At 43.2% G+C, this 12,114-nt stretch overlaps 1 protein-coding gene across 1 annotated transcript in view; it reads right to left on the reverse strand.

The window, feature by feature from the left end:
- Nucleotides 1-381: 381 nt before the first annotated feature.
- The window catches only part of LOC113069751 (filaggrin-2-like), a 31,120-nt gene continuing 19,387 nt past the window's right edge, over nt 382-12,114 (reverse strand). Inside the window, exons 4-6 of the mRNA XM_026242871.1 lie at nt 1,727-1,778; nt 680-840; nt 382-513 (exon numbers count right to left, since the gene is read on the reverse strand). Coding sequence (XP_026098656.1) covers nt 382-513; nt 680-840; nt 1,727-1,778 — 345 coding nt within the window. The remainder of the gene's footprint in view (nt 514-679; nt 841-1,726; nt 1,779-12,114) is intronic.

Consider the following 12,114-nt stretch of genomic DNA (forward strand, 5'->3'; position numbering starts at 1 on the left):
GATGAATCTCTATGATATGTCAGATGTTTGCTACAATCGAGCAAAAAATGCTTTTAAATAATTAGAAATCATTGCAAATAAAACAGGCTGATTAAAATGTTTCATCTCCACAAGAGAACGACTTCATGCCAAAGCAAGGAACTGCCAAACTGTATCACAGCACTTTGGGTTTGTGAACATGGTCACTGTTATAACACAGCTCAGCACTGAGTCTCCAGCGCCATCAGCCCGGGTTAGGAGGAGGACGAGGACGGGACGTCTGGAGATGGGCTGATTTCGAGGCTATTTCTTGGATTTGGCTTCCAGTGGCTGCCCAATGTCTTTCCCACTGAGCCTCAACCTTTTGTGGCAGGTGAGATGAGGGTTAACCCATGAATGGGTTCAATACTTGGCCACAGCACTGTGGAAGAGCTGCTTACCGATGGCTCTCTCAATTTTTCCCATGACATGATTATTTGGGATCGCCTTCTCACTTTCATATTCGGCGATGATCTGAGGTTTCTTGTTGATTTTCTGTTGGAACAGAAACAAAGAGCATGATGTTTCTGAAGCAGCAGCAGTGTATGCATTTGTGTGTTTTAATACCCACAAACCAACCGTCCGCCTGGAATGGCTCGTTCCTACCATGGTATCATTAAACACATTAGTTGAGACTCAGTGTAGCTGTGATCCCGCTTACAGTGGCCAGGTCTTTCTGGGTCAGAGCCTTGTCTTGACGGCCTTTCTGGATGACTTTGACCACCTCCAGTGGCACACGCGGATGGTGGAGTCTTCGGTCTCGCGGTCCAGTTTGGATGTGTTCTTGGGTCACCAGGTGCTGCTTGTTCTGGCCCGCTGACCCTGACAACGACATCAACCTCCACTGATGCTAGAAAACACCGCTAAGTTAATGTGCAATATTCTAATGGTATGGAGAATATAGCAACAGCTGTCATGCTGGTCAAGTAAAAATAAAATCAATACGAAGTTTGAGTTTTTCTGAGAAAAAATAAAATAAAATAAAAAGTAGTTCTGCAATAGATGGGGAAATGAATGCATAAAATGACTTCAAAATGTAAGCATATCTCACTGTTTGAATCCAACAAGATCAGTTTGAATTTCCAGCAGAGGAACCACGTGTGATATTCACAGACATCTTAATTATTTTAATCAGCCTTGTATTGATCAATTCATAGTATACTGATTATACAATTTTCCTGTTTATTGTCATGCATTTGGCAGACTTTTACATTTCATATTGGAGTTGATAGATTTTGTGAGCATAAATTGTAATTATTAAAGTATTAAAAGTTTTACTTTTTAAAAACTTTATTTTGTTTTTTCATTCGTGTATTTTTGGTTGACAACTTTACTCAGATTATACATTTGTAAGTGTAAAGTTGTCTAAGTAATAAATAAACGAAATACATCAACTTCTCCCTTCTGCATATTGACTGATATATGATTAAAAAAATTGAGATGATTCATGTGAGGTCCAGCAAACGTGTTTAAAAAGGCAGATGTAATATCTGCTCTTGGATGCTGGTTAATGAATTACAGCATGTCCAATGTTTTACTGTAGATGATGATGATGTGTGCGATCAAAGGTTGAAGAGTTATTTATTAGTTGTCAAAAACACTCAAATATGAAATCAAAGTAAATCTCTTCTGATCTTCCAACAGATCAGTCCAACATTTTAACAAACCGCAAGATGGAATAAATAAATAGTATAGTATTGTGTTTTACATTTCTCGGTGGTCTCCACTTCTCCTCCACGTCTCTGAGCAGCAGTGATCGCCTAAAGGACATTAAAGTCAAAATCAGACACCACATAGTGCTCAGAAATGTAAGAGTGTGGTTTTGTTGTCATTCTTTAAATTTCACGTACTGTGCGTCTAACAAGAACATGACAATTAACTGTGGATGTCTAAGGCCGGTGACACTGGCTGCGTGGCGTGAGCTTAGCGTTTCTGCCTCACGTTTTCTGTGTCTTTACACACCAGAAGCGTGCCTGACGCGGCGCTGGCGCGCTGCTGTAGGTGACATAAGCCCCTTTCACACTGCCATTCGGGCAAATACATGGGTAAAGTGTTCTGCAATTGTTCTCGGGTCGCTAGATTTTGGCACTTTCACACTGCCATGATGACCCGGGATATGTGCGTGCTTTCACACACAACCTGTAAAGATCCCATAATGACACGTGACATCAGGTGGTGACGTGTAATGTACGAGTCGAAAACGTTAGGCACGTTATACTTTCACTGAAGCAAGCAAATGATCTCGGCGTCAGGGATAAACGTGAGGAATAAACTGATCTCTGCTTCATTACAGTTTGCACATATTTTTTGGTCGCGTTTTCCGCGGCTTGAGACCAGGCGGCAAGGAAGTCGACCGGAAGTTGAAGTCGGCTGGGGGCTGCCATCTTGTAGCAGAACTTCACCTGCGTTAGCATTCCCATTGACTCCCATTCCTTTTGACGTCACTTTGACAGTGACTAACTTTACATCTGATGCGTTTAAAGACTCTGTTTGTCCATTATTTATTTCTAAAGATACACAACAATGTATAAAGGGCTCCATTACCTTCTATGTTACATTATGGCCCCGTATAAACAGTTTTTGTAAAAGAATAGGCTAACGATTGCGTCATAACCACTCGACTCTCTGTCGCATTACCGTAGGGACAGGAGGAGAAGCTCGCAGGCAATTAACTTAATATGGCGTACTGGCGTTACATTTTAAAATACTATACAAAACAATTAATCAGAATACTTACTCCTGCTCACTCACGACAAAGAACTCCCTGCTCAAGCTCACCGTCTCTGCAAGATTAACGATGGCAGTTTGCACGCACAGCCACTAGAAGATTTACATCTGTCAGACAGGTTGCTGACGTCGTCAAGCTTCGTTTGAGTCTGCGCGTCAGAAACGGAAGTGCTAAAAAACGCTAAAAATGGGCTTCACTTGTCTCAACTGAGTTCCAATGGGGTCGCTGTGTCCATTTCTTTTACTGTCTATGCCTGAGACGCGCATCTCACGCAGGCAGTCTGCAAGCTCTAACCTGTTAACAAGGGAGCCAAATTAAAAACGGACACTCCACACAGCTGAGACACTTGCGCCACGCATCCAGTGTGTCACCGGCCTAAGTCATTGTAGATCATCAGAGCTCGCTAGACTGCAGGACGAGCCACATGTTTGACGTGCTGTGATCCGCCTGGACTCACTCATCCAGGGCCGGCGAATTTCATATTGGCGAAATAGACAGTTGCCTAGGGCGACAAATATGTTGGGGGCGCCCTCTAGGGTCTCCGTTACGGTGACGGTGACGGTGACGTGACATTCAGCTAAGTATGGTGCCCATACTCAGAATTCGTGCTCTGCATTTAACCCATCCGAAGTGCACACACACAGAGCAGTGAACACACATACACACTGTGAACACACACCTGGAGCAGTGGGCAGCCATTTATGCTGCGGCGCCAGGAGAGCAGTTGGGGGTTCGATGCCTTGCTCAAGGGCAACTAAGTCATGGTATTGAGGGTGGAGAGAGCAATGTACATGCACTCCCCCCACCCACAATTCTTGCCGGCCTGAGACTCGAACTCACAGCCCTTCGATTGCGAGACCGACTTTCTAACCATTAGGCCACAACTTCCCTCCCTACGTTATAGTAGTTACGTTAGGCAAGTGCGCAGTTGATGAGGAAAATGAAGCGGTCTAATGAACCCAGGGCTTTTGTGCCGGATCCAGAACCGGCACCTCTGAAATCCAATCTGGTACCTCATTTTGGCGGATCCCCCTTCTCCAGGGGCAGCGTTTCAGTATGGCAGATAGAGAATAGCCAGATATGTGCCGTGAAAAAACTATCCAAAATTCATGTCTCTATTATAATTCGTTATTATTATTTTAAATCACAGGGGTTTAGAAATATTTAACCAATGATAAGTATTTAAAGGAGCTTGTAAAACTTTGTAACCCCATTGGATCTTCAAGCTCTCGTGAACCCTCGTCACTTCACCCCGCCTCCACTAAGATTGACGCGCGCGCACAGCCTGGAGGAGACCGATCTCCGCTTATTTGCAAAGCAAGGGTAAACAAATAACTTTGAATAGTACAGAATTTCTTTACTCAAACACTATGTCTGTAAAGGCAATTGTTTTTGTGTGTTTGAAGACTGGAGAAGTAGTTTTTTGCCATCTAGCCAATATACTGTAACACTAATGAGCTGATGGTATTTCAGCCATCTGTTCCATACTAGTGAATCCTGACTCTTAACACATTCAGAACTCAAAAGACCAGAACGTGAGTAAACAAGGACCTTCGTTGTTTACATAATTCACCATTTTGGCCGCCCTGATGTCGGCCACATCCTGCCTTGAGTGACAGTTATTTACGACAAGAAATTCCAGAGTCACGTGGGCGAGCCTCAAAGGAGAAATGAAAACCCCCAACCAAATTCCTGAACACAAAGGAAACCTTTCGTATAAGTTCCTTACTTTCATCATGTTATTAATAATATGTATTTTGAATATGTTTTGTGTGTACCATGGTTAATCCTTGTTATGCGAGGATTATAATTTTTCTAGCGTATAAATTGGAATTGTTTCTCCTCACCAACTTTCTCAAAGAAAGCCATGTGCTGCAACCCCCAGTCCCTTGCAGCTCATAAAATTTTACGACCACACAGGACAGGAAACCTAATCCTTACAAAAGAATGGTAAAATGTACTCAAATGTAGTCTTAATGTGTATATTATTGTTTTTGCGGTGCATTAGAGGTTTCCCATATAAATTGGGACTATCTGCATTGTTATCATGTGTTAATCAAATCTTTAAATGTGTGTAATTCTGCATTTGAATGTAACTTCATGTTTTGATCATTTATATATATTGTTTTTAGTATCTGTGTGATCGTCATGCTTTGACAGACCCATTTATCTAGAGCAAAGTAATGAAAAATTTATTTAATCTGGAATTACGAACTTGCTAGAAATATCCCTGATGAAATCGGAGAAGCCCTAAATCATCAGGGGGTTGTCTCCACAGAGACAAAGGAACTTTTCCCTCCGCTTCAGATCGCGGACGTTCATTGGCTGTTCACGCGAAAAGAGGCGGGAACCATCCCAAGCCATAAGAACCGGCCGAACAAGATCCGTTTTCTCTTCTTACGCTGACTCCCTTCCCTCCTGCATCGACCCAGGTCGCTCCCGCGAGTCCCTCGGCGCGGCCTTCTCTTCTCTTCTTCTCGTTCTTCGTTCTTGGACACGCTGCTGCGACCAACGTCGCTCCCGCGAGGCCCATTTCATTTCGCCGTCCCCCTCAGCACAGGGACTGAGGAAAGGAAAGCCATTTTCATGGCTCCTTTGGAAGCTTTCGTTTTTGTTGTTTGTTTTCTTTTCTTTACTAAGTTTATTCGACTATTCGCCTCTCCACACAAGGAAGACGAATTCTGGAACATTGTTTGTTGAACCTTTCAAATACAGCGCGAAGATGAACGAACATCCCTTTGCCACAAAGGACCACGTGACCCCACGCTCACGCCGAGATCCAGAGCAGCTCACCCGCGCATCACACGCGCGCGTCGCCGGTACCACGCTCACCCACTGGGACATGCAAGTATCGTTCTCTATGGAGATTTAAATGCTGCTTTAAAGTGTTGCTATGATCTAATTGTTGTTGGCTTCCAAAAAGGTTACTGACTGATTTTCATACCTGAGCTCATTCTGTGATCTCTCTCGCTTTCTCCATTTTCTCTCTCTCTCTCTCTCTCTTTTATTTGGATTCCGTTATGTCTTGTAAAGAGTTTACTGTCTGTATTGTCATACGAATATTTACTCTGTGTGATTTGTAGTTTGATGTATTACTAGTTTAATTATTAAAAACCCATATACTGATGATTGGCTTGGACTCCACCCCACTCACATTACGAGTCACTGAAAGGTCTGATCTTTAGCTACAAGCTTTAAATTTAGAAACTAAATTTATCATAAGGATAGGATAATGTTTTCATGACCAGAGAATATTTTTCCTTGAATTATAAGGAGTGATAACTTTATTGAAAATTGACAGGTCAACCTGGTTTGCTGGACAAACCACTGTTTGATTTGCAGTAATTTACAGTAAGAGATATCACAATAATTGATATGAAGAATGGAATATTGACATATTAATGAGTAAGTTATAGTGCCCTGTAATTAGTTATTGGTATAGACAATTGAGTTATTTTTCATAATCAATAAAATTAAATGTAACTGTCATCTGAGATATATATTAATCAGATTCCTGATTAATTATTCAAATTCCCTATATACCATTTGAGTTAATTACTATGTAAAACTCATTGTTGTTACATTTTGGTGGAGGATGCGGGCATTTCAAACTTCGTTTTGTGAGCAATCAATCTGTGTATATGGTTTTTAATAATTTCTGCATGTGCGCTATGAAATTATGTAACGTTACTTGTGAGATAAGTCGCAAGACACGAACTCACTCAACTGACTGAGGCAAAAAGCTGGTCAGTCAGCGCACTAGGTATTTGTAGAAACTTAACAGTATAGTCACTGTTATTTTTAATGAAAGTGAACTGCAGTATAATGTTAAGGCATGGTTCACACGGGACGATTTAAAAATTGTCGGCAGATTTTCCAAACCTGAGAGACCCCACACACGGCGATAAAAAATCACGGGTCTAACAGTTTTGGTCGCTCCGTGTGTGGTGTGCAGCCACACGGCAATATCAACACATCACACACGAACCGATTTGACTCCCGAGCATTCCCAGGTCAGACGGGAAATCTCGCAAAATCCCTCGAGATCAAACGTGACTTTAGAGTAAACAATCATGGCGGACAAAGAGGATGCAGTGGCCATAGTTTGTGCTTTGTTTTTAACGGGGAAAAAAACATAAGAAAAATAAGAAAAGGCGATGGTCAAAGAGGTGGAGACGACGCGAGCATGGACTATACTTGCTATATCATGATATGGAGATAAGTTGTTGTTTTATCTCATAGAAATGTTGTTACGTACTACACAGATTAATAACCGTTGAAATAAACGTTCATATATTAGTTTCCATGTACTCTGGTGGACTGCAGTTGTGGATGTAGTTATGCCCATCGACTTTATTTGTATTTGTTATATTATATACGCCGGCTGTTTTGATTTTGTTTCCCGGTACTATCACTGCCTCGTCACCTCGCTTTCTGATTGGCTACACGCCACAGTCCACAGGCTGCGTGATTGTTTGTCCTCGGGGGACACCACACACGAGAAGAAATCGGGCAAAATAAATCCAACATGTTGGATATCCCCGATTTGAGATCGGAGCGGTCCCGACATTCTTCCGAGCAGAGGAGATTAGTCTTAACACACCACACACGGCAGGAATATTTGATCAGATTATTTTACGATAATCGGAGCATCCTAAGATTGTCGGAAGGTCTGAATCGGGGCTAAAATCGGCCCAATTATCCTGCCGTGTGAACCAGCCTTAAAAGTATCCTGTTAAGAAAGACCAAAATCTTTTTACAGTGAGAACATTTTAATATGAATGATTAAAAGATAAAGAAATCTTTTATTATTAGCAACATGTAAATCTGAACATGAGCGATGTTCCTCTGATTCAGTTAAAAAGGCCTTGCTTATTAAATATCGTTATTGAATTTGTGGTAAACCAAATGATATTCAAAAATATAAACGGTAAAAACTCCTGGTCTAAAATTGGCTTAGCTACCCGATTTTTAAACCTAAAACATTTAAATCATAAGTGCTATTTTTTGATAAATGTCTATTGGCAGTGTTGGGGAGTAACTAGTTACATGTAATGGCGTTACGTAATTTAATTACAAAATTAATGTAACTGTAATTAGTTACAGTTACTAAGAAAAAATGAGTAATTAAATTACAGTTACTTATGAATTTTTTAACGATTACAAAGGGGATTACATTTGAATATTTACACACATCCACATACAGATTTAACTGATTTCTTTCCCAAATTGCACTGACTATTCTAAGACATACGCCCTAATAATTTCCGGGATGCGGAAACACAGTCTGGTTAGTAGAATCCAGTCAGAAAAATGGAATGCCTAACGCGGACGGAATATGCCACATTTTGGATGACTAAATCAAAAGTAGGTCAGTACACTTGAATCAAAACATGACATGGACTGGTGTCTGTGAATATCAAGCCCCCAAAATGCAATATATGACTCCTGCACGTTCTGCTTGTCAGTTGAAATCACGCGCGGACTGGACACCGGGAGAACCGGGACAATTCCCGGTGGCCTGCCAGCTTCCTCAGTCTTCCTCAACTTGTCCCAATATTTTAATATCATTATTGTATAATTGCCTGCCGAGTGTACTAAAGCGATCATTTGCGAATCCGCCATTTGATAATTAAATCTCTAATAAATCTGTTAGTTTTGACTCGCGCGATCTCCGCGCCTCCGCCAAACGGTTTGGATCAGACTCCAAGTAATCAATGCGAAAGAGAGATACAAGAGTGGACTGTGGAAGCGCACAGCTGGAACAGAGAAGCAGAACTACTGTTCAGGGTTTCAGGTCAGTTTTATCTGTAAAGATGCTTTTTTGACACAACCCTTGCGAAAATTAACATTTTATTATTTTACTATAAATCCAGTGAAAATGGTTACTATTGTTTAACTGTGGTAACCAAAAATTTAAAATTATTTTATAAATTTATTTATTTAAAAATAAATACGAATCCATTTGCAAAACAAAAAACCATACAAGGTTGTACTTTTATATACGTGAATATATCCTCTATTGTATTCTACAACAAAAACAATTAGAGCGACTCGCTATCACTAGATTTATTTTGATCTCCCGGGTCCGCTATTAGCTTTTAGCCAGTTAGCATCAGCAAGCGTGGTTGCTGCTAACTGAGCTTACATTGCTAATACTCTATTCACACACATTACCACTGCTGTACTCACTGTTACTTGCTTTAATGGCGGATGAATGTCTCCACTCTGTGCAGCTCGAGCTCGAGGCCGTGGGGAAGCAGATTCGCGACCTGGAACGGAGGCAGGCCGAGCTGAGAGAGCGGAGAGCCGCGCTGGAATCATCCCGGGCTGACGCTCACAAGTCCGGGGTAAGTATACAGCGTGCTGTTAACAGTCCCACCACGTCTACTCCGTGTGTTTCTCTGCGCAGGCCCGGTGCACCCAGGACGCGATCTTCCCAGATGTCCTTCACTGCGACGCCGGGACACCACGGACCCTGGGTGCATCCACAGCGGAGGATGCGAGCCGGGTCCCGGGCGACGACATCTCCCCCTCCTGCCTTCGAGATCTCCATCCAGAACCGCTTCGCTCCCCTCCGCGAGACAGGACGCGACGCTGTGATCATCGGAGACTCCATCGTCCGACACGTAAGTGCTACGTTAGCCGAAGGTAAAGTGCACACTCATTGTTTGCCTGGTGCTCGTGTTCTCGATGTTTCTGCGCAGATACCCGCGATCCTGAAGGACGACGAGAGCCCGAGAGCGGTCGTGCTTCACGCCGGGGTTAACGACACCACGCTGCGGCAGACGGAGACGCTGAAGAGGGACTTCAGGAGCCTGATCGAGACGGTTCGCAGCACGACGCCCGCGGCGACGATCGTCGTGTCAGGACCACTGCCCACGTATCGACGAGGACACGAAAGGTTCAGTAGACTTTTTGCTTTAAATGAATGGTTGTTGTCATGGTGTAAAGAACAGAAACTGCTATTTGTTAATAACTGGAATCTTTTCTGGGAGCGTCCTAGGCTGTTTCGCGCTGATGGATTACACCCCAGTCGAGTCGGAGCGGAGCTTCTCTCTGACAACATCTCCAGGACACTTCGCTCCATGTGACTAGTAAGTCAATTCTCAAATAACCATTATGATGAGTTTTGTTCCACCCGCTTAAATGATAAAAGTACTTGTGCTGTAAAACCTATTAAGACTGTGTCTGTTCCCAGAATAGTGAGGTCAAAATATAAATATAAATATAATGTAGGATCTAGAAAAAATCTTATCGTAATTAAACCAGAAAAATGTAAAGTAAATGAACAAAAACAATTTTTAAAGTTTGGGCTCATAAACATTAGATCACTCACACCAAAAGCAGTTATTGTAAATGAAATGATCACAGATAATAGTTTTGATTTACTCTGCTTGACTGAAACCTGGCTAAAACCAAATGATTATTTTGGTCTAAATGAGTCTACTCCACCAAACTACTGTTATAAACATGAGCCCCGTCAGACTGGTCGTGGCGGGGGTGTTGCAACAATATATAGTGATATTCTCAATGTTACCCAGAAAACAGGATACAGGTTTAACTCTTTTGAAATACTTCTGCTAAATGTTACTCTGTCAGACATTCGGTCCCTCTTATCTCTGTCCGTTTGCGGCACGCAGTGGAGACATCAGCAATTTGGCACTCCAACGGTGATCAATCAGTCCAGCCGACACACGACGCAATCTCTGGGACCAGTACCTAAACCGGGGGCTAAATCGGGGCCCACTTTCTTTTCTAAGAGAGGGTTCTGGGGAACAGCCCAATTTTGTAGTGCTGTCTGGCGGTTGACATCTTGGTGTTGCCGGTTGTGTTAAAAGTCACAAGCTGTTTGAGAGGGTGCAGCGTCAGAGTAACGGAGGGCCAGGGACACTGCGGTTGAGTGTTTGGGAGCACCAGGGAGGCTGACCGTGCCGCTGGATTCCACCAGGTGAACCAAAAGTGATAAAACCTATCCACTTATTATAAGCCACAGAATATTAGATATTCCCCCGGATATATTTTAAGTGTTTGACCCTTTTGCTTCTTTAAGCCACACCATATTTCTAGGTTTCCTACCCAGATAGCCCACTCTTAAAACCTAGCAGTAGGCTTAGGCCTCCTTATTCTCACTAACGCATTGGTGTTTCTATTGTTTTTATCTCATTTCAAGTGTTGTTTCACTTTGATCTTTTTCTACCCTCTTTTCTGTTGTGATTTGTTTCTTTCATTTCACATAGAGACAGTAACCTGTGAGCCACCAACGAAGTTAAATAGTAGAGCGACCACCAGCAGCCGGTGTCATCACACGACCCGCTAGGCTACTGCCTGTCAAATCTCCATTTCAGGTCCTTCGTTGACCCAAGTTAATTGGCTACTTAACTGTCTGACTGTTTGCATCAGTTAGCCCCAAAATTCTCATAAACGGCACAGCCCGTATGAATATAGCTCGTTAAACGTAGAACGAACTTGCATTGGTCTTTTTGTGTGTGTGTGCTGTGCTTCTCTCACCGACAGAGAATCAGGATGTTCCAGGCATCCAGTCCAGCAGTCCACAGGGGCCACCTCTCGACATGGTTGAAAGCAGTGACGACCCCCTTCCTGCCCAAGGACGCCAGTAACCTGCAGCACCCAGAGCAACTAGACACCGAGCTAGATGAACTGATGGCACGCGATCCAAACCAAAGCGACTACTACAGAGAACTCGCCAGGATCTTCGGAAGCCTAGTTCATCTCATCGCCCAGGCACGGCTCAGTGAACGGAGCAACATCGCGGAGGAGGCCTGGAAGGACCAGGCCCCAACCCAGAGTCATCTTGATCAGCTCCTCCTCGAGACCCAGAACCAGCGCGAGAGAGAGGACGACACAGATCCAGAGCTACAGAAAGGAGTTGAAAGACTTCACAATGCCCTGCAAGATCTTCGCCTCGACACAGATCAAAAAGAACAGCTGGAGAGAGAAGCCAGAAAAGAACTCAACAAAAAACTCCAGCCAGGTGACGCTCTCCTAAAAAGAGCAGATACTGAACTGAAAGAAAGAAACTATAAAACCTGGGCCTGCAAAACACACTTGCAAGCGGCCCGAGCTAAATTCAACAAGCTTATTCTGCAGAGAGACAAGCTCCAAGATGAACTTGACACTGCTCACACAGAACTGAGACAACCTCACAGATTACAGAGTGCCTGCATTGGAGAAACGCACACCACAAAGTTTCTCCCGGCCCGCCACTCCAACCCTTTCAGTCAAGAACCCAGAGCTGAAGAAGGGGGTGTAAGCTCACTTCTAAAGAAATCACCAGCCAGCTTACAAGAACACCTGTCAACAACGGAGGGGAGAGAACCCCTCCAGAGAACGCATGTCACTAAACC

This window comes from Carassius auratus, chromosome 5 (genome assembly GCF_003368295.1).
Source record: "Carassius auratus strain Wakin chromosome 5, ASM336829v1, whole genome shotgun sequence".
NCBI lineage: Eukaryota > Metazoa > Chordata > Actinopteri > Cypriniformes > Cyprinidae > Carassius > Carassius auratus.